General features: G+C 36.1%; 1 protein-coding gene across 1 annotated transcript in view; it reads right to left on the bottom strand.

The window, feature by feature from the left end:
• LRP1B (LDL receptor related protein 1B) overlaps positions 1 to 26,433 on the bottom strand; it is a 2,715,774-nt gene that overhangs the window by 105,524 nt on the left and 2,583,817 nt on the right. Inside the window, exons 85-86 of the mRNA XM_053698264.1 lie at positions 4,526 to 4,687; positions 1,455 to 1,629 (exon numbers count right to left, since the gene is read on the bottom strand). Coding sequence (XP_053554239.1) covers positions 1,455 to 1,629; positions 4,526 to 4,687 — 337 coding nt within the window. The remainder of the gene's footprint in view (positions 1 to 1,454; positions 1,630 to 4,525; positions 4,688 to 26,433) is intronic.

Below are 26,433 nucleotides of genomic sequence, written 5' to 3' on the forward strand. Positions count from 1 at the left end.
TTTTGTACATTGATAGGGCTGGATGGGGATGGCAGGTACCCACAGCTCAATTTAGTAAAATGGTAAAATAGTGAATGAGTACAAATCAGTTCTGCAATATCTAGTAGCATGTGCAGGTATAGAGAAAAGGGATAGAGGAAAGGGATAGAGGAAAGGGATAGAGGAAAGGTCTTGTGTCCAGATGGCTACAAGGATACAGACCCCAGTATTTGATTAAAGCACCACAAAACAAAATAGACTAGCATAATCAATAAATGCATAATAAAAACACAATGCAAAAGCACGTAGTTTGAATTTTTAAATGAGTAGCTGACTTTTTTCCTGACAAATGTCAGATTTATTTACATTTTACTCACAAATGCATCATGTGACAGCCATCAACCAATCACAAAATACATATGCGCATATCCTGTAAATCTTGCACATGTTCAGTAGGGGCTGGTTAATCAGAAAGTGTCCATATATAAGATTGTGCACATTTTAAAATGGGAGTGAATTGGAAAATATTTTAAAATTGTATGCTCTATCTGAATCATGAAGGTTTAATTTTGACTTCACTGTCACTTGAATAAAGTTGCGACAGGGCCAGTGATAACATGTTCAGCATCAAGCCCTGGTTTTAAGAATGGATAAAAAAATATTTGCTAACAAAATTCTATGTAGTACACTGAATGCGGGTACATAGTACACAATGAAAAAATGCCCCTCGTTATACTATTTATTATGTAAGAGAAAGCAATTTTCTTAAATATTTGCTTATGAAAGAACACATGCTTTTCCATTTTGTATACCCTTTACAAATATGCAACACTTTTTTTCCCCAGAGAGTTTGCAGTTTTTTTACATACAATAATAATATTACATTTTTAAAGTTTAAATTATAACAAGAAAACAATTTCTTTGAGATTTTGTTCACAAATGTGTCACTTCTGCCATCACTAATAAAGATAAGACAAAATCATTTGTAAATTCCTTATCTAATTTAACATGTATTACATTATATGATTGTAGAAACTAGATCAACATGGATATCATGAATTAAATCATCCTAGACTCTAAAACAGGCATATAATGGTAAGCTAAATCAAGATAACTTTAGATTGGAAAGATCTATTGTACAAATAAATCGTTATATGCCTTTTTTTCATACACATTAACTTGCATCCAGTGTGTCGCCAAACTTTACAAGATACAAAAGTAGAAAATTCCAATTACAGTTTCAAAAACTGTTTATTTGTTCAATAGCAGCTTGACTTAAAGCCATTAAGGCGTGAAAGGACATGCAGGCACTGATAGCATCCAAAAGCCTACAATTTTAATCAAAAAATTGAACGTGAAATATGATTATAGAGAGAGAAAACAACTAAGTAAAAGTTCTCTTCTGTTACAGTTTTTATAATACTCATAATATTCTATATCATTTAAAATACACATATAGAAAAAAAAATACTTACTTGCAGCTTATATCATAACTATTTTTGTCTATTATGCAAAGTCCCCCGCGGCATCTTGTGCATTTGTCCACTTCGCATTTGGTCCCTTCGTATCTCATTGGACACACACATTCAACACTACCATCATCAGCAATAGTGCAGGATTCAGAGTTTACACAGTAATGATGACATACATCTACAACAGGGAACAAGGACAAATACAGTACAAAGTCAAACTATTATAGGCAACAGGCATATTAAAGAAAACTGCAGATCAAGGAAAATACTTTTTAATTTTAATTAAAATGTTTAAGACCATCCAAATTCTAGTTTCCTTTACAATAAAGCTGAACTTTAATACGTTATTATTATTATTATTATTATTATTATTATTGTGATAACTATCATTATTATCTGTTATTTATAAATACCACATTAATGTAATGTTCACCACCCTGCCTTTTTTCAGAATCCACCTGGATGCAGTGTAAGGTGGATTGTTTCACTACCCTGCCATTTTCAGAATCCACCTGGATGCAGCGTAAGCTGCATCCAGGTGGACTACGAACTTGGCAGGGTGGTTCCGTCACCACAATAGACTGCCCTTTTGAAAATGGCAGGGTGGTTCATTGGTTCCGTCACCACAATTGACTGCCCTCTGGGCAGGCTTTCCCACTAGTACAAAATAAAAGACAAAGTAGAAAGTGCACAGTTTAAATGTAATAAAAGTTAATCTAAAGTGTAAAGTGATATAAAATACAAAACACAAAGTGTAAATGCAGCAGAACTCTGATGTCATGCTGTGCTATATTGCACTGGACTTGTCTCTCCTTCACATACAGAAATGCAGGAAATGCCCCTTGAAATGCCACTTGGAGAAATAAAGCAAAATTGTTTTAATCATTTAATCATACTATCATCCCCCAAACAATACTGACTCTTGATCAGATAAGTATGCCCCAATATGCAACCACCAAACGTGAAATATCTAGAATGTCTGTCTATTTTCTGTATCATATACACATATGGGAAAAATTATTTACCTATGTGTTTAACTTTAACTCTAAGACAATGAGAACCCCCAGTTCTCTCTTTTTTTGTCCCTAATTTACTTCTGTTTGTAATTATCAAATGTAAAACTCTGTAAAAACTTTATATTCCCTGTACAATACTGGCATATGTCTTTTACCTCTACCTATGTGTTTAATCAAATTGAGGACTCCAAAAAATACTAACTCTTGAACAGACTTTACTCATAATTTAAGTCTATTTCACTTGACACCATGGATGTGACCATATTACACGTATGGTTGTTCCTTTCCGGAGCAATATGTACTTTTAGTATACTAGTTGTTAAACTAAAATTAACAACGGGACATTTCCAAAAAACTACAAGAGACAATAAGATACCTCCATAAAAGTTTAAGGGATATAACTCAATTTCCACCTTAACTGGGATCACACACCCCTTTGAACTAACCAATAAGGATACAGGATAGCCCTATAAAGGAATACCTGCCAGCAATGAGAACACATCTTGAAAAAGCCCCAAGTGAGGGGAGAAGCTGGTTGATGACTGTGTCTCATTTCCTACAAGAAGAACTACTGCTAAGCTGAACTCCTTTAAGGCTTGTGAACTTGATACAGCCGCCAAAAGGATTGCTATTGTGTTGAAAAAGCACACAGGACAACTACCAAAGCCTGGCTCACTACCCCCAAGGCCTGTGAATTTGAATACAGCCCTCTGAGGGAGCGCACCAGTCTACAAATTGAATATACTGCCAGATGATCTAGTACCAGCACTAAGCACCACGGAATAAGAGTGCCTTGAAGTTACTATCTACCATCATCTAAAGGATTGCTATTACCCCAGAGATCGTTTACATTCTGTTCCTCCCAAAATCAGCTGGACATTTTCAGAAAGGGTGATGTAAGTGAACTACGCTAGGAGTACACACCCACCTCCAGAGGATCACCCACCTACAGGACGAACAATATTCAATCTGTGCTCCACAGATTAGCGCAAGGTACCTCACTCGCCCATTAGCTTGATCCAATGCTATTAGTATGATCATCTAGTCACGAGTGTTTTTGTTCACTATAGTGCACTTTCAGGTTAATACTGTTTTAACCCCAGATTATTACTGTTTTAACCCCTGGTTTTTACGCTGGACGTCCAGTTATTAAGTCTGTTTGTATTGCTATTTGTTTTTATTTATACTGTTTGAATATCTCTGCCCTCTTTATACTTATATTTATTTGAGTATAGTTTTCTTCTATCCTCAATCACAGTATATATATTTATAGATTTGTGGTTAATCTTTCCCCTTTCTGTATGTTTTTTCAAACTAATTTAAAGGGCCCCATTAATTACTTTTTAGTATATATGTACTGATTTTATTAACACGGATTTTATAATCTTGATTGTATTGTAATTTTACACTATTAAATATATTTTCTAAGATATATATTAGGCTATTACCATTTATTAACTTTTATAACGATTATATTTCTGCTAAGGTAGACCCTTTTAGGTTACCCGTATATTGTATTTGTGTACTACCCTGCTTTCAGCGCCAGTATTTCCGCTTAAATTATTCTCCTTCACATACAGAAATGCAGGAAATGCCCCTTGAAATGCCACTTGGAGAAATAAAGCAAAATCTGCCTTTTAAAAATTTCACTAGCAGTGCTGCAGGATCCTTTTAGATAATCTCACAGAGATTTTGAACATATAACCCAAAGTCAGTGATTAAGAACTAAATGGTTATGTTGCCCCTAGCCCTGGCCCCGTGCTTCTTGGAATTGCAACATTTGGAGCTCTAAAATAGGAGCAGGTGTTAAAAACAGCCTTCAAGAGATGTTTTTGTAATAATTGATCTAACAAATTAGAACATTGTATTATTGCATTTACATGTCCCTTTAAGTTTTTTTTTGTGTAGTCTGAGATTCCTGAGACAATAAATATATGGAAAGATTGTTTTAAAATTAGGCTCTAAACAACAAATCTTTTAATGCTGTTAAAGTACAAAACAAAACTTTATATGGCACAATAGAAAAAAAGTGTTTATTTGATTCAAACTTTTACTTACGATATTGACATCTGTCACCTGTGTACTCTGTAAGGCAGTGGCAATAAGGCTGATTTCCAGAAGATACACTGCATGTTCCACTATTTTGGCAAAAATTATCACACACTTTACGACCACAGTTGGGACCTGTAAATCCTGCTGCACAGCTGCAAGTTGGTTTACCTAGTAGAAAATATTTTTATATATTATTTTTGCATAGATTAAACCTATATATTTATATAATTTCTGCCATAGAAGTATGTCAATATATATATATATATATATATATATATATATATATACATATATATATATATATATATATATATATATATATATATATATATATATATATATATATATATATACACACACAAATCTAAATATAAATAAATATATATAATACTTTGCTCAACTTGTAATATCAGCGCAATTAAAAAGGCTTGCGAAAAGACAATATCGCTTGCGCAAAACCGTTTGCGCCTTACTATCTAGCCCTAAACTGTGTAGGAGGGGGAATTGATACAAAAGGCTGAAATATTTCCAGCTGATCACACTGGTATATTTTAAAGGAAATATTATGATTATTGGCTAAAACTTAAGATGATTTTTCCAACAATTGGCTAAATTTGTGATGTGGACCCATCTTTGGTGCAGACTCTCAAGAGCAAGCCTGCAATGCTAGTTAAGAAGCAATAGTTTGAAGACTGCCGCTACTTAACCTCTCCACAACCTCAAGGGTGATGAAGTTAAATTTTCCTATGCAGATCCAGCCAGGATGATTTACAAGCCCTGCTCTCATGCAATTGGTTGTGTGAGAACAGGAGGAGCATTGTGCAATGGAAAATGCAGGCAGGGGAAGCCTACTCGCTGGGATGATGGGCAGACAGGTTTAAAGGTATGCACAGATACACATTTGTGAATCAGCTTTTCCATTTCCCCATCTACCAATTATTCCACCTTAAATTTCATTTATACATTAATTCTATGGACTTTCACTTTTTATTTACCTTGTTTTGTCCTTTTTATGATTCTACCTCAATTTGGATTGTGTATTACTTATTTTAATACATATTAAAAATGTATTTAGTCATAAGTTATTAATATTACAGTGTTAAGCTTTTTGGGCACTATTGCCTTGAGAACCTTTCATTCTTATATTCTTTAGATCTGTACCTAACACATGAAAGTAAACCATGATCACTTACTCACCAATTATTGAAGTTCAAGACAGAGAAAACAATGTAAGGTATTATTTAAACACAAAGGCATTGATTTTAAGTGGAGCGCTATTAATAGTACAGGGTTCACTACCCATATTGCAGCCCTGTTCTAAGAATAGTGAACAATCTGTTGTTACAAATCATTGGTAACATAGTTTTACCAGAGAAAGTTAATATTGATTACTTTTTTTTAGCCCACCTTATACTTTCAATAGGTAGTGTCCTGCCCTAACATCACTCATATTACAAGTTGTGTTATCTGTAGCGCAAAAATGAAACACATAATAGTGCTTAAATTTTTTTAGCACCTAGAGGTCTTTGTACATATGTATTTGACATTCCAATGTTCTGCACAAAGCAAAATATGTTCTATGTATTTGTAAATAGATATTCCTATATCTATTTATATATCTATCTACCTACATTTTATCAGTTAAATATATAGGTGGGGTGACCATATCACCTCTTTAAAAAGGGACACATATGAAAAATACATATGTCAGGGCTGTTTTCAGGACTATTTAAAGAAATGTTTTGTATAATAACCCTGACATATGCATTTTTCATACGTGTCCCTTTTTAAAGCGGCAATATGGTCACCCTATATATAGGTATAGATATATATTGTACCAAAATACCATCAGATTTATGTAGAAATATGCATTTATGAATAAATAGAACAAACTCTTCTATTTAAAGTTTTGAATGTGGAATATTCATATTTTTATGTCAGGTTAGCGCACTTATGAATATGCTATTGTGTTTGCGTGCAAATAGGGTGTTAGTTTTTTTCCCACTTTTTTGCTCTATTGACTTCTACGTGTGAATACATTATCATGCATGTAATATTCTAAGATCTGCTTTTACGTGTGTCGGGCAAGCACACAAGCAAAAACTCTTTACTTTGAACTTGTAATATGAGCCCTCAAAAAGCTTACTTCTAGCGGAGTTAGCACACAAGCAGGAGCGTAAAATACTACTTCAGTTGTAATCTGGCAGAGAGGGTAGGTATATATATATATATATACATACACACACATGCATACATATAGATATTTAGACATGTATATTTATTTATCTTTATGTTAAACCGCTTTGCATCCCCTTTTTAACACCTAAGATCTAATTTCTTTGAGCCCTAATAAACTTTTTATGCAATAATTTTTATCAGTGTTATTATGATTGTAACTGTACTATTAAATTAATTTTTTGTCACGTTTCTGTTTTTTGTAACAGTTAACCAGAGAGATCTAAAATCAGGTTATCCCGACATTCATTTAAATTGCTCTTAAGCAAACACGTTTACTTTCAATCTGTAATATGCATGCTACTTCCGACGCACAACAGTTACCGAACCTCTCATAATCTAGCCCTTTATAGGTTGTTCTACAAAGATTTCAGTTATAGTTTTATTGATGTTGTAGGAATCACGTTATTTTACTAGTTTCTATGGACTTTGTTTAAAGGGATGTGAAATCAATTTTGTATTTCCCTACTCAGATAAATCATTTTATTTTAAACAACTTTCCAATTTACTTATATTATTAAATTTACTTCATTTATGGTATCCTTTATTGAAAGAAATTACTGGGAGCTAGCTGAACACATAGGGTGAGCCAATGGCAAGAGGCATATATGTGCAGCCACCAATCAGCAGTTAGCTCCAAATGATGCAATGTTTTTTCCTGAGCCAACCTAAGTATGCTCATCAAGGAAACAAAGCAAATCTGAATAATAAAAGTTTAATTCTGACTATACTGTCCCTTTAAGTTTCTAATATTACTGAATTGCGTTCTTTTTGCACTTAAATTTACTGAATATGATCAACAGTTCTTTTTTATAGAGCTTTGAATTAAAGTGTTATGGAAAAAATATACAGTAAATAATATAAACAAACAATTTGACCTAGTTTATATTAAAGGGACACTGAACCCAATTTTTTTATTTCGTGATTCCTATAGAGCATGCAATTTTAAGCGAAAATAGAAAGAATGGGACAGGAGCAGCCTGACTCAAGTGAAATACAATTTATTTGAACAGTAAGTGCACAAGACAAATGGCTACTTACAAACATAAAAACATTAAAGGCATATATGTAAGCAAATTCCAGGGTGAAGACTGCTGCAAGAATCCACACTGTACTTGTTAAAAACACCTTCCAAATGGTGTCAGTGAATGCAGTGTTAATGCAGATAGTCATAAAATGGGATAGAAATGTCTCTACGCGTTTCGTCTGGGTTCGCCCAGACTTTGTCAAGAGTGATTCTGTTCTGTGCTCCAACCGGCTTTTAAAGGAGCTGATGCAGGTGAGGTTCATAGGTCAGCCTATCATATGCCACCTGTGTTACAACCTGTGTTCAAATGCCTGACAAAATAACATAGCTAAGTGCTGAGACCAAATTTGTTGCAAATAAATAAATACATTGATAAAAACAGCCATTGAAACAGTTTAAAAATATACAATGATATGTAAATAAAAACCTGAAAAATAGACATAATATGATAATGTTTTTGAATTAATTATTTCAGGGAACTATATGATTTAAAACAGTAATATTTCACTAAAAAGCTAAAAAAAAGGTGTCGGCATTGTAGGAGCCAAATTCAATTTTATAAAGGTAACAAATACAGAATCTAGTCTGTATAAGAAAGTGTAATTAAAAATTGATTAAAAATAAATAATGCATATTTTATAAATATACAATGGATAGAGTGTTATTATTGTTATCAACTAATGGGGTGACTTATTAGGAGGGGTAGTTACTGAAACATTTACATAAATGCCTGTAAATCTAGTTCTAAATTTAAACCAGCAGGGTGCATAGCATCCAGTTGATATATCCAAAAGGATTCTCTGCGTCTTAGTGTCAGTAGCCTGTTAGGATATTTGTTTGGCGGAATCCAGTCAATAACTTGGATTTTTAAACACTTGGGATCAGAATTGTGATATAATCTAAAATGTTCAGGAACACTATGTGTTTTTAGACCATTTTTGATGTTATTAATGTGTTCATTGAATCTAGTACGTATGTTCCTTTTGGTTCTCCCTATGTAAATCATCTTACAGCTGCAGCTCAAAAGATACACTACAAATGTAGTGCTGCAGTTGCATTTATATTTTTGTTTAAAGGTTTTAGTACCTCCTGAACTAGTAAAATTTATGTTGTTATCTATATATTTACACATCCCGCATCTTGCTACCCCACACTTGTATGTACCTGGTTTTTTTGTAACCATTGTAGGGTAGTGATACTTGTTTTTGGTTTCCCTGTTTGGCGTAGTTTGGTGGGTGCTAATATGTTTTTAAAATCAGTATTTTTCCTAAACGTAACTAATTGTTTATCTGATAAAATCCTTCCTAAAATGGGATCTGCTTTTAATACCCCCCAATGTTTGCTTAATATGTTCTGGATATCTTTGGAACCCTGATTATAAGTTGTTACAAATCTAACACTATCTTTATTACTATGTTGTTTTTCTAATTTGCGTGGTTGCAGTAATGTTTTCCTGTCCATCAGTTGTACTTTTTCTGTGGCCTGTTGGATTATGGCTGCCTCATAGCCTTTTTCCAAGAATCTAGCATCTAAAATGTTTGCTTCATGTTTAAAATCACTGTCCCTGGTGCAGTTCCTTTTAATTCTCTGGTATTGACCCAGGGGTATATTGGTTTTCCACCTGGGTAAATGACCACTTTTGGCATTAAGAAAGCCATTCTTATCCGTTGGCTTGCGAAAATTCTTAACTGCCACCTTGTCATTTTCGTCTGAGAATAGTACTAGGTCTAGGAACTCAATCTGTTTTTTATCAATCTTAGAGAAAATTTAAGATTAAAGGAATTAGAATTCATGTGATTTATGAATTCATTGCTCTTAACTTCACTACCTTTCCATATTATTATTACGTCGTCTATGTATCTGTAATAACAAATGAGATTATTAATGTATGGATTGTTGGACCAAATGTATTTTTCTTCAAAGTTGTGCATGTAAAGATTTGCATAAGATGGGGCGAAAGTCGTCCCCATCGCAGTTCCTTGTATCTGTTTAAAAAATTGCTAGTTGAAAACAAAATAATTATGCGAAAGTATGAAGCTAATGCTTTCTAGAATAAATTCTAAGTGTATCGTGGACTTGATATCTCTATTTAGGGTATCGTTTATTGCTTTTATACCAAGGTCATGTGGGATGCATGTATATAGTGAAGATACATCACATGCAATCCATAAATAGTCACTTTCCCAATTCATTCCTTCAAAAATATTTATAGTGCATATGGTGTCTCTGAGATATGCCCTAGTTTTTTGTACCACTGGTTGTAAGTAGTGGTCTATGTAAATCAAAAGATTATTGGTTAGGGAGCCTATTCCGGAGATAATTTGCCTGCCTGGCAGTGAAACTAAGGTTTTGTGAACCTTTGGCTGGTGATAAAATGTGGGTATAGATGGAAAATTTTCAGATAGGAAGTTGAATTCGTCATTATTCAAAATATTATTGTTTTTTGCTTCTTTCAGGATGTTGTTAAGCTCTTTTTTATACTTAATAGTGGGATCAAAATTTTATTTTTTATATGTCATTGGGTCATTAAAGATCCTATGGGCTTCTGTTAGATAGTCCCCTCTATTTTGCACAACCACCCCCCCTCCCTTGTCGGCCGCCCTGATCACTATGTCTTGATTATTTTGTAATTTTTTTAGAGTTTTCCTTTCATCTCTGGAAAGGTTGTCATTGTATTTGTTTGTCCAATTTTTATCTTTCTTATTCCAGAGTTTGGTGAGATCACCACAAACTAATTTATTGAATGTAGTTATTAATTCCCTTTGTGTTGAGTAGGGATAGAAACTTGATTTACGTTTGAAGTGACTATGTTTGATAGTTTCTTCGTACTCATAAACACTTTTAAGTGATCCTGTTGGTTTTGTGAGTCGTGAAACTTTCCTCACGTGTAATTAGATCATTGAGTATTTCTTGAGTCGATTGATCTGAATGATCTAATGTAGTGACCGTAGGTATGGATGCATTAGGTGTGGTCTTTAAGAAATATCTTTTTAGTGTAAGGTTTCTAATATATTTCTTGAGATCTATATAGGTTTGGAATTTATCCGGTGCTTTTTTTGGGGCAAAATTAAGACCCTTGGCTAGAAGATTAATTTCTTTACTGCCTAGAACTGTATCTGAAAGATTAAAGATGTTGGCTTTATTCTTTTCTACTTCATTCTTTTTGTGTTTGAATAATTGAATCTGTCTCCCCCCTCTGCATCCCCGCTTGGTCTTCTTAGTTTGCCTGGTGTGATTCTCGCGTTCCCCCCTATTTGTTCTATTCCTTCTGTGGAGTTCCGAAATCAATTTTCTATTCCTACTCAACACAAGGGGAATTGTCATGTTCCTTGTTTAGAGGAGAATTGCCTGGTATTTCGGGGCTGGACTGACCTTACTTGGCAGGATCAGACTGATATACTTCAGGAAAGTTTTCTTCTGTGAAAAGCACACTGGTCTAGAAGAGGCTGCTTCCGGGTGGTAAATCGCCATAGAACAAGCCACTGAGCTGTTGTTCGTTCCTGGTAGAGTGCTTCTCTCTTCGTATGCAAATTATTATGACCCTGGAGAAGTCTCCCTATGGGTGATGGGGAAAACCAGACGTGGACTCCTTGCCCAGTGTGCTTAGAGGAATGTGGCTGCACCTCACTGACGAGGCCCATAGAAGGCCGAAACGATCGTCTGGGGTTGTCATGTTCCTTGTTCAGAGGAGAATTGCCTGGTATTTCGGGGCTGGACTGACATTACTTGGCAGGATCAGACTGATATACTCCAGGAAAGTTTTCTTCTGTGAAAAGCACACTGGTCTAAAAGATGCTGCTTCCGGGTGGTAAATCGCCATAGAACAAGCCACTGAGCTGTTGTTCGTTCCTGGTAGAGCGCTTCTCTCTTCGAATGCAAATTATTATGACCCTGGGGAAGTCTCCCTATGGGTGATGGGGGAAACCAGACGTGGACTCCTTGCCCAGTGTGCTTAGAGGAATGTGGCTGCACCTCACTGACGAGGCCCATAGAAGGCCGAAACGATCGTCTGGGGTTGTCATGTTCCTTGTTCAGAGGAGAATTGCCTGGTATTTTTGGGCTGGACTGACCTTACTTGGCAAGATCAGACTGATATACTTCAGGAAAGTTTTCTTCTGTGAAAAGCACACTGGTCTAAAAGAGGCTGCTTCCGGGTAGTAAATCACCATAGAACAAGCCACTGAGCTGTTGTTCGTTCCTGGTAGAGCGCTTCTCTCTTCATATGCAAATTATTATGACCCTGGGGAAGTCTCCCTATGGGTGATGGGGGAAACCAGACGTGGGCTCCTTGCCCAGTGTGCTTAGAGGAATGTGGCTGCACCTCACTGACGAGGCCCATAGAAGGCCGAAACGATCGTCTGGGGTTGTCATGTTCCTTGTTCAAAGGAGAATTGCCTGGTATTTCGGGGCTGGACTGACCTTACTTGACAGGATCAGACTGATATACTTCAGGAAAGTTTTCTTCTGTGAAAAGCACACTGGTCTAAAAGAGGCTGCTTCCGGGTGGTAAATCGCCATAGAACAAGCCACTGAGTGGTTGTTCGTTCCTGGTAGAGCGCTTCTCTCTTCGTATGCGAATTTATAACTACATTCAATAAATTAGTTTGTGGTGATCTCACCAAACTCTGGAATAAGAAAGATAAAAATTGGACAAACAAATACAATGACAACCTTTCCAGAGATGAAAGGAAAACTCTAAAAAATTTACAAAATAATCAAGACATAGTGATCAGGGCGGCCGACAAGGGAGGGGGGGTGGTTGTGCAAAATAGAGGGGACTATCTAACAGAAGCCCATAGGATCTTTAATGACCCAATGACATATAAAAAATAAAATTTTGATCCCACTATTAAGTATAAAAAAGAGCTTGACAACATCCTGAAAGAAGCAAAAAACAATAATATTTTGAATAATGACGAATTCAACTTCCTATCTGAAAATTTTCCATCTATACCCACATTTTATCACCTGCCAAAGGTTCACAAAACCTTAGTTTCACCGCCAGACAGGCCAATTATCTCCGGAATAGGCTCCCTAACCAATAATCTTTCAATTTACATAGACCACTACTTACAACCAGTGGTACAAAAAACTAGGGCATATCTCAGAGACACCATACACACTATAAATATTTTTGAAGGAATGAATTGGGAAAGTGGCTATTTATGGATTGCATGTGATGTATCTTCACTATATACATGCATCCCACATGACCTTGGTATAAAAGCAATAAACGATACCCTAAATAGAGATATCAAGTCCACAATACACTTCGAATTTATTCTAGAAAGCATTAGCTTCTTACTTTCGCATAATTATTTTGTTTTCAACGAGCAATTTTTTAAACAGATACAAGGAACTGCGATGGGGACGACTTTCGCCCCATCTTATGCGAATCTTTACATGCACAACTTTGAAGAAAAATACATTTGGTCCAACAATCCATACATTAATAATCTCATTTGTTATTACAGATACATAGACGACGTAATAATAATATGGAAAGGCAGTGAAGATAAGAGCAAAGAATTCATAAATCACATGAATTCTAATTCCTTCAATCTTACATTTGTCTCTAAGATTGATAAAAAACAGATTGAGTTCCTAGACCTAGTACCATTCTCAGACGAAAATGACAAGGTGGCAGTTAAGAATTTTCACAAGCCAACGGATAAGAATGGCTTTCTTAATGCCAAAAGTGATCATTTACCCAGGTGGAAAACCAATATACCCCCGGGTCAATACCAGAGAATTAAAAGGAACTGCACCAGGGACAGTGATTTTAAACATGAAGCAAACATTTTAGATGCTAGATTCTTGGAAAAGGGCTATGAGGCAGCCATAATCCAACAGGCCAAAGAAAAAGTACAACTGATGGACAGGAAAATTCTGACACCTTTTTTAGCTTTTTAGTGAAATATTACTGTTTTAAATCATATAGTTCCCTGAAATAATTAATTCAAAAACATTATCATATTATGTCTATTTTTCAGGTTTTTATTTACATATGATTGTAACTGTTTCAATGGCTGTTTTTATCAATGTATTTATTTATTTGCAACAAATTTGGTCTCAGCACTTAGCTATGTTATTTTGTCAGGCATTTGAACACAGGTTGTAACACAGGTGGCATATGATAGGCTGACCTATGAACCTCACCTGCATCAGCTCCTTTAAAAGCCGGTTGGAGCACAGAACAGAATCACTCTTGACAAAGTCTGGGCGAACCCAGACGAAACGCGTAGAGACATTTCTATCCCATTTTATGACTATCTGCATTAACACTGCATTCACTGACACCATTTGGAAGGTGTTTTTAACAAGTACAGTGTGGATTCTTGCAGCAGTCTTCACCTTGGAATTTGCTTACATATATGCCTTTAATGTTTTTATGTTTGTAAGTAGCCATTTGTCTTGTGCATTTACTGTTCAAATAAATTGTATTTCACTTGAGTCAGGCTGTTCCATTCTTTCTATTTTCAGTTTCTCTTTGATGCGATCCACGGACATCCATTACCTGTCATAGGCAGCAACTGATCACCCTTGAACCCGGAAGGAGGATCTCGCGACACTGAGCTAACAGCCTGAATCATCTCTCCTTCAGCTCAAAGGAGAAACACCGGCTTGTTCATCCCCACAGAAGTTCCAGGACCGTAAGCGCCAAATTTTTGGCTCTGTTTGCCTAATTGCATGCAATTTTAAGCAACTTTCTAATTTACCCCTATTATCAATTTTTCTTCGTTCACTTGCTATCTTTATTTGAAAAAGAAGTCATCTAAGCTTCTTTTTTTTTGGTTCAGTACTCTGGACAGAACTTTTTTATTGGTGGATTAATTTATCCACCAATCAGCAAGAATAACCCAGGTTATTCACCAAAAATGGGCCGGCATCTAAACTTACATTCTTGCATTTCAAATAAAGATTCCAAGAAAATGAAGAAAATTTGATAATAGGAGTAATATAGAAAGTTGCTTAAAATTGCATGCTCTATCTGAATCACAAAAGAAAAAATTTGGGTTCAGTGTCCCTTTAAGTAATATCTGCCTACTGGACAAATAAATTTGATTAGACTATTGCACCAATAGAAGAAAAGCTTATTTTAACAAAAACAGTGGTAAAATTTAAATGTTTTATTTGATAAATAGAAATGAAAGACATACATTTTGCTATAGTAAGGTTTTTGCAATTATATTTCTATGAAATATAGTTCATTTAGAACTGTGATTTTTTCAACAATATATATTGTAAAAATATATATATATATATATATATATATATATATATATATATATATATATATATATATATATATATATATATATATATATATATATATATATATATATATATATATATATATATATTAAAAGCAAAAAGAAAAAAAAAAAGTGTCTTTTGCCTAACTTCTGATGATAGATTTTCATCTTTTTGCATATTTTTGTTATCTGGGTCAGCAGCTATCCAACTAACTGTAAAATGTAATAGAAAGCAATTGCTCCAGTAGAACTACATGCGACAGGCAATTTCATGCCATAAAGTCTGTTACTTGTTCAGTGCTGAAATAGAAAGTGGTAAACCTTATGTGTCTCCAAAGACGTTTTATTACTTTAGACACAAAATATTTCTAGTTTGTGAATTTCTACTATTTCATAAGATTTCTACTGTCTCATTTTTTGCAATTTAATTTGTAGTGTTGATGATTCCACAAACAATACAAAATCACTTATCTAGTAATCCATGAGATAATTTATATTATATATATTGGTGTGTAAGACTCATTTTCTGAGACCTTAATAATGTAACTGCTCATTACTGATGAAATCGTATTAATATGGTTTGCACAAGAACTTTCTTGACTAAATCTAAAGTTTTAATTATGTCTCTCACATGTGTGCTTTTAATTAACTGATGACATTTGCCTGGTTCAATTATTGTAGTTCAATACAACTGTCATAAACTTATAAATTTTAATTAAAGCTGCCCCAAACTCTAGCTACATAAAGTCCGCATAGGAATTTGCCAAAAGGCTTAACTGTAAGTAAACCAACAATTAATAAATCACCATTGGGATTTGTTTAACAATTTAACATTTGGGTGAAGATAATGAGATTTTACAACTTACAATAGCCTACAATGATTTAATGCTATCACATTAAAATGGGATCTATTTTGAGTATACTTTGTTTCTACAAGCTTATATGTTATCTGAATTTACTTGAAATAAATAGAATCTCAGATTTATATTACTATTTTTATTAATAATTAATTTGTAATTAGTGATGTTTTTTCTAGTCTTTCCAAATAAATTGATGCACAAGTTAGTATGTTTCACTACGGTGTAAACTTAAATTGATAGTAAAGTCAAATTTTTACTTCTATTATCTGATTTGCTTTGATCTCTTGGTACCCTTTGTTGAAAAGTATACCTAGGTGCAGGAACAGCAATGCACTACTGAGAGCTAGCTGTTGATTGGTGGCTGCACATATATGCCTTTTGCCATTGGCTCAACAGATGTGTCCAGCTAGTTCCCATTAGTGCACAGCTGTGCTTATAACAAAGGATACCAAGAGAATGAGGCAAATGAGATAATAGAAGTAAATTGGAAAGTCATTTAAATTGTATGCTCTATTTGAATCATGAAAGAAACATTTGATGATGTCAAGTCCATTTAAAAGGAAAATGGGAAGAAGGTATATTTTAATATGATTTGTTAGTTTTGAAACAAGTATGCATTAAAGAAGAGTTTATATAACATAAATTAACCTGCAATACTGCTCTAACATCTACCAAATTAAAGGCCACAGAAAAAAAATGTTTAAATGCAATAGAGAAGTGACATCTGCTTCTAGACACACCAGCACTTTTGCAGGAAGTGGGGCTGGCTGTGTGAGCTACTTGTCCTACATTTTGCAGGGTGTGTACTCAAGAGCTGGACCCAACCGCCATACAATGACAGTTCAGAAAAATTTAAGTCACACTCTTAACCCCTTAACGACTGTGTCACTGGTCGTTAAAGGTTTTCTTGCTTTTAATAGCTATTATATCATCCCTCCTCTCTTCTGGTAACAGGAAATAGCTAATAATAATGCAAATAGCTATTAATAATGCAACCCCAATTGACAGACCATCGACATACAGGGTATGTCACTGGTCCTTAAGGGGTTAAAGGGCCAAAATAGTCGAAAAATGACTTGCCCTAATTCACTAGAGAATTTAATTTTAAGAAAATATTCTGAACTACTATGTGTTCAACCACCAATAGGGGTTAAACACACAGTAGATGTACTCGTGGTCCCAAGCAGAAATCACCACTGATCCAATCAGCAGCACTAGTCACATTACTAGTCAATAGTCTTAAAATTACATGTTCTAACAAACTAGGTCATGTCATTTTTGGACAATTATGGCTTCTTAAAAGTTGTGTATTTTTGAAAATTACCCTTTATTTGCCAACACATACAAATTACATGGAGATGAGCAAAAATAAATGTCAGACATGTTTCATACTCCCTAGTGGAACCTAATGGTTAAATACACACATTTAAAAACATAAACACACAGATACAAATATGAGTTGGATATATCATAATTAGATTTATTTGTATAAGATTTTAATTGGCTTTTTGTGTAGGTATAAAGCATACATAAATCTTGCAAATATAGCTCATTATCAACGGATTCTCAACTGCTTGTAAAATGCAAGAATTTATAGAAATTTGATCAAAATAGTTTTTCAAAAGACTGGAAATTGTTCAAAAGTTACTTTGAATAAAGGTAATGTCTTTGGCATTTATACCTGAGATCTATTTTTTTAGTTTTGGAAAGAGAAATGTAAAAAAAAAAATCACAAAACATGCAAAGGTTGAATGGGATGCTATTTTGGCATGTGTAGTGTTGCATGTTTGTTGAAACACTTTTGATATGTTTTAAATAATATATTATATAGAAGACGAAAAATAGGAAATACATTGACAAAAACACTTATGTCAAAGAAGCATCAAACTAATAACAGATATCACCCCCCCCCCCAGAGCAAACAAACAAACATTGTATTGCAAAACAAATGTTTTAAAATAATTTAGCACCATAATTTTGTAAGCCCAAATTACAGAGTTTTACAAATCACCAGCTGTTCAATGAAGCATCTCATGAAAAGCCGGGATAAATCCATGTTCCTAGTTTACTTTAATGTGGAAAATTAGGGACAAATGTAAATGACCTTAGGCTCACTGGCTCATAAGGAAAACTCCCACAATGTTACAACTATCATGAAAACAAAATGTTATTATATTAAGTAGAAAACATCCCTTAAAAAATTGTAAATTCTTATAATTTTTATTACAGTGTATTAAATATGAGACTGTTTCTCTTTTTATGCAAGCCGATAATTAATAAAGAATGCACTTGTGGGAGCAGCTGCTTTTAAGCCCTTGCAAGCTTCAACCTCAGAGACTGAGGATTTTTAAACATGCTGGACTTATATGTTGATTGACAGGCCCTGCTCTCGCTCAATTATTTTTCCAGGAGAAAGTACTTGAACAATATGAAACTCTGTCAGAGGATGCTGCATTGGAGGCTTTGAAAGCAGGCAGGCAGGTTCCCTGTCTGGGAACTTTGTCCACCCACCATTTTAAAAATGGGGACCATAATGTTATTTTTTGGACTTTCAAAGTTTTCTTTTCAAAATGTTTCTTTGTGGGGTCTGATAAGATCAGGATTTGCCCATTAATCTTATAATTAATTAATCAATTAATTTAAAAGTAATTATGTTATAAGAAGACATTTAGAATGTGGCTGAAAAATATATTTTGAAAACAAGTTTATTTATTGACACCACTGATCAGCATCACAAGTTACTCAGGTGAGGAAGACTACAAAGCTAAAAAGTTAAAAGTATATTTGTAACTGACTAAGTTGATTGGTTTCTACTATAATTACAAAGGCTTATTGTTTTTCTGAATAAATTATAAAATGTGCCAACAAATAACTTGCATAACCCAAGTCAGTGCAAGCTGGCATTGTTAAAAAAAAATCCATTATGCTTCTTAGCAGAATTATCTCCAAAGTACTGACAAGAGCCTACTTTTTCAAAAGTAAATGACTTCAAGTTGCATAAACTTCATCTGACAACTTAATATAGTTAGAATTTAAGAACCAAATTATCAAAAGCTTCTGCTGGGAAGATATTTAAATAATGATTATGTATGCAAATAAATAAATACATAGGAAAAAGTAGAGTTAAGGAAAACAAAAAGGGACACACCCTGCATTTTGGAGTGTGAAAAGCGGAAAAGAAAACTAACACCCAACAAGTTGTGCAAACCTGATCGCCTTTAACCAAGTGCACCAACCCGACATAAAATATGAATTTTATCACCACTCCTAAGGAAATAAAATGTGCTTTAGATCTGGTATATGAACATAGTGTAGTGATTTTTCCTTTTATGGAATCTATGCAGGATTATCTGCTTCATATCTGTGACTTTGTGCAGATTTGCCCAAGGAATTCTCAGAGAAAAAAACTTACATTGCTCTCGTCTGCTCTTTGTCTCTATCAATTCTTGGATCCTAGCATGTTTTTTTTGGATTATTCTACCTTTATTAGCCCTCTGACTTGTTGAATCTATCTGCCTGCCTCCTCCTGCTTCGCCATTAACTTGTTTGGATCATCAATTGGCTCGGATTTTAATATTGAAGTCAACATCATTATCACTTTCTCTAGATGGCCTATCTAACTTAAAGGGGCAGTCTAGTCAAACTTAAAACTTTCATGATTCAGATAGGGAATGCAATTTTAAACAACTTTCCAATTCACTTTTATGATCAAATTTGCTTTGTTCTCTTGGTATTCTTTGTTGAAAGCTAAACCTAGGTAGGCTCATATGCTAATTTCTAAAACCTTGAAGGCCTCCCCTTAGTTCAATGCATTTGGCAGTTTTTCACAGCTAGAGGGTGTACGTTCATGTGTGCCATACAGATAACATTGTGACCCGTGGATTTGCAAGTGAGAGGGCACTGATAGGCTAAATGCAAACTGCGGAATGGGTAATAAAGGGATTATCTATCTTTTTTAAACAAATAACAATTCTGGAGTAGACTGTCCCTTTAAGGTTTCCTCTGGCAGAGGTGTATGTAAAGTTGAACTTCTCCCTCCATCCCAGTTCAGGCCTTAAAAAAGGGGAAATTGTTATAAGGAAACACAACAGACAGCCTTGTGTGTTCCAATATACAATTAAAAAAAAATTAAAAAAAATACATGAAATTAGTTCAGCAGTTTTGACAGAATAGGAACTTTCTTTAAGTTTCTCACATCAAATGAAAAACATAATTTATGCTTACCTGATAAATTTATTTCTCTTGTAGTGTATCCAGTCCACGGATCATCCATTACTTATGGGATATTCTCCTTCCCAACAGGAAGTTGCAAGAGGATCACCCACAGCAGAGCTGCTATATAGCTCCTCCCCTAACTGTCATATCCAAACAAACAGAGAAAGGAGAAACCATAGGGTGCAGTGGTGACTGTAGTTTAATTAAAATTTAGACCTGCCTTAAAAGGACAGGGCGGGCCGTGGACTGGATACACAAGAGAAATAAATTTATCAGGTAAGCATAAATTATGTTTTCTCTTGTTAAGTGTATCCAGTCCACGGATCATCCATTACATATGGGATACCAATACCAAAGCTAAAGTACACGGATGATGGGAGGGACAAGGCAGGATTAAGCGGAAGGAACCACTGCCTGAAGAACCTTTCTCCCAAAAACAGCCTCCGAAGAAGCAAAAGTATCAAATTTGGAAAAAGTGTGAAGCGAAGACCAAGTCGCGGCCTTGCAAATCTGTTCAACAGAGGCCTCATTTTTAAAGGCCCAGGTGGAAGCCACAGCTCTAGTAGAATGAGCTCTAATCCTTTCAGGGGGCTGCTGTCCAGCAGTCTCAGAGGCTAGGCGTATTATGCTCCAAAGCCAAAAGGAAAGAGAGGTTGCCGAAGCTTTTTGACCTCTCCTCTGTCCAGAGTAAACGACAAACAGGGTAGATGTTTGACGAAAATCTTAAGTAGCTTGTAAGTAATACTTCAAGGCACGGACTACATCCAGATTATGTAAAAGACGTTACGTTCCTTCATTGAAGAAGGATTAGGACACAATGATGGAACAACAATCTCTTGATTGATATTCTTGTTAGAAACCACCTTAGGTAAAAACCCAGGTTTGGTACGCAGGACTACCTTATCTGCATGAAAAATCAGATAAGGAGAATCACATTGTAAGGCAGATAGCTCAGAGACTCTCCGAGCTGAGGAAATAGCCATCAAAAACAGAACTTTCCAAGATAAAAGTTTAATATCAATGGAATGAAGGGGTTCCAACGGAACTCCTTGAAGAACTTTAAGAACCAAGTTTAAGCTCCACGGGGGAGCAACAGGTTTAAACACAGGCTTAATTCTAACCAAAGCCTGGCAAAATGCCTGGACGTCTGGAACCTCTGCCAGACGCTTGTGCAAAAGAATAGACAGAGCAGAAATCTGTCCCTTTAAGGAACTAGCTGATAATCCTTTGTCCAAGCCCTCTTGGAGAAAAGACAATATTCTAGGAATCCTAACCTTACTCCATGAGTAATTCTTGGATTCACACCAATAAAGATATTTACTCCATATCTTGTGGTAGATTTTCCTGGTAACAGGCTTTCGTGCCTGTATTAAAGTATCAATGACTGACTCGGAGAAGCCACGCTTTGATAGAATCAAGCGTTCAATCTCCATGCAGTCAGTCTCAGAGAAATTAGATTTGGATGATTGAAAGTACCTTGTATCAGAAGGTCCTGACTTAGAGGCAGAGTCCATGGTGGAAAGGATGACATGTCCACTAGGTCTGCATACCAAGTCCTGCGTGGCCACGCATGTGCTATCAGAATCACCGATGCTCTCTCCTGTTTGATTTTGGCAATCAGTTGAGGGAGCAGAGGAAACGGTGGAAACACATAAGCCAGGTTGAAGAACCAAGGCGCTGCTAGAGCATCTATCAGCGTCGCTTCTGGGTCCCTGGACCTGGATCCGTAACAAGGAAGCTTGGCGTTCTGGCTAGACGTCATGAGATCCAACTCTGGTTTGCCCCAACGATGAATCAACTGAGCAAACACCTCCGGATGGAGTTCCCACTCCCCCGGATGGAAAGTCTGACGACTTAGAAAATCCGCCTCCCAGTTCTCCACGCCTGGGATATGGATTGCTGACAGGTGGCAAGAGTGGTACTCTGCCCAGCGAATTATATTTGAGACTTCTAACATCGCTAGGGAACTCCTGGTTCTCCCTTGATGGTTGATGTAAGCCACAGTCGTGATGTTGTCCGACTGAAATCTGATGAACCTTAGAGTTGCTAACTGAGGCCAAGCCAGAAGAGCATTGAATATCGCTCTTAACTCCAGAATATTTATTGGAAGGAGTTTCTCCTCCTGAGTCCACGATCCCTGTGCCTTCAGGGAATTCCAGACTGCACCCCAACCTAGAAGGCTGGCATCTGTTGTTACAATTGTCCAATCTGATATACATGCAAACAGGTGTATAATATGTATTAATACTTTCCCCTTCTGGTGAACCGCAGCCGTCCCACAGTCTCTCCCAAGGTCTGTGTGAATATATCAGGTGTGCTAGCTGGAGGCGCTGGTTCAGCTTGTATCAGTCGTTGGTATCTTCCTTTCCTTTCCTTCCTCAGTTGTATAAGTCTAGGTGCAAAATAGTGGTGCTGAAATATCAGACAATACACCATACAAAGGTGAATATCTACTCACAGTGTATATTGCAGGTTACCGGCTCCTTCCCAATATGAAAAGACAATATCACAGATTCAGTAAAAAAGTTTGTCTTTATTTGGCTCTTACCACCCCTCCAATGAAGTTCAACCTTCTCAATTCCTATCCATAGAAAGGATTCTTTTGTGAAATGTTCACAATTGTTGCAGTGTAGCGGCACTCCGTGGTCATCATGATTCTTTTCTATTTTATTTTGATGTTCCATGATTCTTGTTTTTAAAAATCTGGACGTTTGTCCTAAATACTGGATTTTGCAGCCACATTGCAACAAATATATCACATTTTTACTTTTGCAAGTAATGAATTCTTTTATTTCAAATTTTTTTCCCGTAACTGTGGAGTCAAATGTTTTGTGTGTTCTTCTGGTGTAGTTACAACCTTTGCATTTGCCGCAAGTGAAGAAACCTGTCATGTTACTTATTTGTAAAGGTTTTTTGGGGGCTATGCCTTTTATGAGTGAGGGAGCTAATTTTTGTTTCAAATTTTGTCCTTTTCTGAAGATAACTGTGGGCTTAGCTGGAATTATAGGTCCTAGATATTCATCCTCTTTTATAATGTGCCAGTGCTTTTGTATAATTTTTTTGATTGTATGATGTTCTACATTAAATGTGGTCACAAATTTAGGGAAATTATTGTTAAATGAGGTCTCATTTTTGTGTTTGTTTTCTAACAGGGTTGATCTTATTTTATTTCCAACTTCATTTCTTTCTTTTTCTAAAGCTCTATGGTCATATCCCTTTTGTATGAATCTTTCTTTGAGTATTCTTGATTGTTGTTCGTAATCATCTATATTGCTGCAGTTCCTGCGTATTCGTAGGAATTGGCTTTTTGGTACTGACTTTAGCCAGTTAGGATGGTGGCAGCTATCATGTCTAATGTAGGTGTTAGTGTCACACTTCTTAAAGTATGTTTTGCTGTGAATTTTTTCATCTATAGTGTAAAGAGTTAAATCTAAAAAATGTATTTCTTTTTTGTCATATTCTACTGATAATGTGACTTGCTGATTATTGTTATTAAGTATTTGTACAAATTCTATGAGTTTGGACTCACCCCCCTTCCATATGCACAGAATGTCATCTATATATCTATGCCAGGACACCAGGTCTGCACCAAATTCTTGATTATGCCATACATGAGTCGTCTCAAAATAGTCCATGTAAATATTGGCATAACTTGGTGCAAACCTGGTGCCCATGGCAGTTAAATACCTCTATATTGGGACCCTTTATGTGACTTGGGTAAAATCTTGAGGGGTTTTTAAATTTACTTCTTAGACTATCTTGAGGTGGTATATATTGTACAGATGGCTGTTTGGCAAAGAATCTTTTTACCGTTAAATTTCTCACAAATTTTTGTGCATCTACAAAGAGTTGAAAAGAATTAACTTTTTGTGTGGGGATAAATTTTAATCCCCTAGATAAAACTGATTTTTCATTGTCACTTACGGTTTTGGATGAAAGATTAAAGAACATCATACAATCAAAAAAATTATACAAAAGCACTGGCACATTATAAAAGAGGATGAATATCTAGGACCTATAATTCCAGCTAAGCCCACAGTTATCTTCAGAAAAGGACAAAATTTGAAACAAAAATTAGCTCCCTCACTCATAAAAGGCATAGCCCCCAAAAAACCTTTACAAATAAGTAACATGACAGGTTTCTTCACTTGCGGCAAATGCAAAGGTTGTAACTACACCAGAAGAACACACAAAACATTTGACTCCACAGTTACGGGAAAAAAATTTGAAATAAAAGAATTCATTACTTGCAAAAGTAAAAATGTGATATATTTGTTGCAATGTGGCTGCAAAATCCAGTATTTAGGACAAACGTCCAGATTTTTAAAAACAAGAATCATGGAACATCAAAATAAAATAGAAAAGAATCATGATGACCACGGAGTGCCGCTACACTGCAACAATTGTGAACATTTCACAAAAGAATCCTTTCTATGGATAGGAATTGAGAAGGTTGAACTTCATTGGAGGGGTGGTAAGAGCCAAATAAAGACAAACTTTTTTACTGAATCTGTGATATTGTCTTTTCATATTGGGAAGGAGCCGGTAACCTGCAATATACACTGTGAGTAGATATTCACCTTTGTATGGTGTATTGTCTGATATTTCAGCACCACTATTTTGCACCTAGACTTATACAACTGAGAAAGGAAAGTAAGATACCAACGACTGATACAAGCTGAACCAGCGCCTCCAGCTAGCACACCTAATTGTCCAATCTGGCCTGCGAAAGGTCATACCCTTGGACAGGTGTACCCGAGACAACCACCAGAGAAGAGAATCTCTGGTCTCTTGATCCAGATTTAGCAGAGGGGACAAATCTGTGTAATCCCCATTCCACTGACTCAGCATGCATAATTGCAGCGGTCTGAGATGAAGGCGCGCAAATGGCACTATGTCCATTGCCGCTACCATTAAGCCGATTACCTCCATACACTGAGCTACCGAAGGGCGCGGAATGGAGTGAAGAACACGGCAAGCATTTAGAAGATTTGATAACCTGGACTCCGTCAGATACATTTTCATTTCTACAGAATCTATAAGAGTCCCTAATAAGGAGACTCTTGTGAGTGGGGATAGAGAACTCTTTTCCTCATTCACTTTCCACCCGTGCAACCTCAGAAATGCCAGAACTATCTCTGTATGAGACTTGGCAACTTGAAAGCTTGACGCCTGTATCAGGATGTCGTCTAGACACGGAGCCACCGCTATGCCTCGCGGTCTTAGAACCGCCAGAAGTGAGCCCAGAACCTTTGTAAAGATTCTCGGGGCTGTAGCCAACCCGAAGGGAAGAGCTACAAATTGGTAATGCCTGTCTAGAAAGGCAAACCTTAGAAACCGATGATGATCTTTGTGAATCGGTATGTGAAGGTAGGCATCCTTTAAGTCCACTGTGGTCATGTACTGACCTTCTTGGATCATGGGTAGGATGGTCCGAATAGTTTCCAGTTTGAAAGATGGAACTCTGAGGAATTTGTTTAAGATCTTTAGATCCAAAATTAGTCTGAAGGTTCCCTCTTTTTTGGGAACCACAAACAGATTCGAATAAAAACCCTGTCCTTGTTCCATCCGTGGAACTGGATGGATCACTCCCATAACTAGGAGGTCTTGCACACAGCGTAGGAATGCCTCTTTCTTAATCTGATTTGCAGATAGCCTTGAAAGATGAAATCTCCCTTGTGGAGGGAAAGCTTTTAAGTCCAGAAGATATCCCTGAGATATGATCTCCAACACCCAGGGATCCTGAACATCTCTTGCCCACGCCTGGGCGAAGAGAGAAAGTCTGCCCCCTACTAGATCCGTCGCCGGATAGGGGGCCGTTCCTTCATGCTGTCTTAGAGGCAGCAGCAGGCTTTCTGGCCTGCTTGCCTTTGTTCCAGGACTGGTTATGTTTCCAGGCCTGCTTAAATTGAGCAAAGGTTCCCTCTTGTTTTGAAGCGGAGGAAGTTGATGCCTTGAAATTTCGAAAGGCACGAAAATTAGACTGTTTGGCCTTTGCTTTGGCCCTGTCCTGAGAAAGGGTGTGACCCTTACCTCCAGTAATGTCAGCAATAATTTCCTTCAAACCAGGCCCGAATAAGGTCTGCCCCTTGAAAGGAATGTTGAGTAATTTAGACTTCAAAGTCACGTCAGCTGACCAGGATTTAAGCCATAGCGCCCTACGTGCTTGGATGGCGAATCCGGAATTCTTAGCCGTTAGTTTAGTCAAATGAACAATGACATCAGAAACAAATGAGTTAGCTAGCTTAAGTGTTCTAAGCTTGTCAATAATTTCAGTCAATGGAGCTGTATGGATGGCCTCTTCCAGGGCCTCAAACCAGA

This window comes from Bombina bombina, chromosome 1 (genome assembly GCF_027579735.1).
Source record: "Bombina bombina isolate aBomBom1 chromosome 1, aBomBom1.pri, whole genome shotgun sequence".
NCBI classification, from domain to species: domain Eukaryota; kingdom Metazoa; phylum Chordata; class Amphibia; order Anura; family Bombinatoridae; genus Bombina; species Bombina bombina.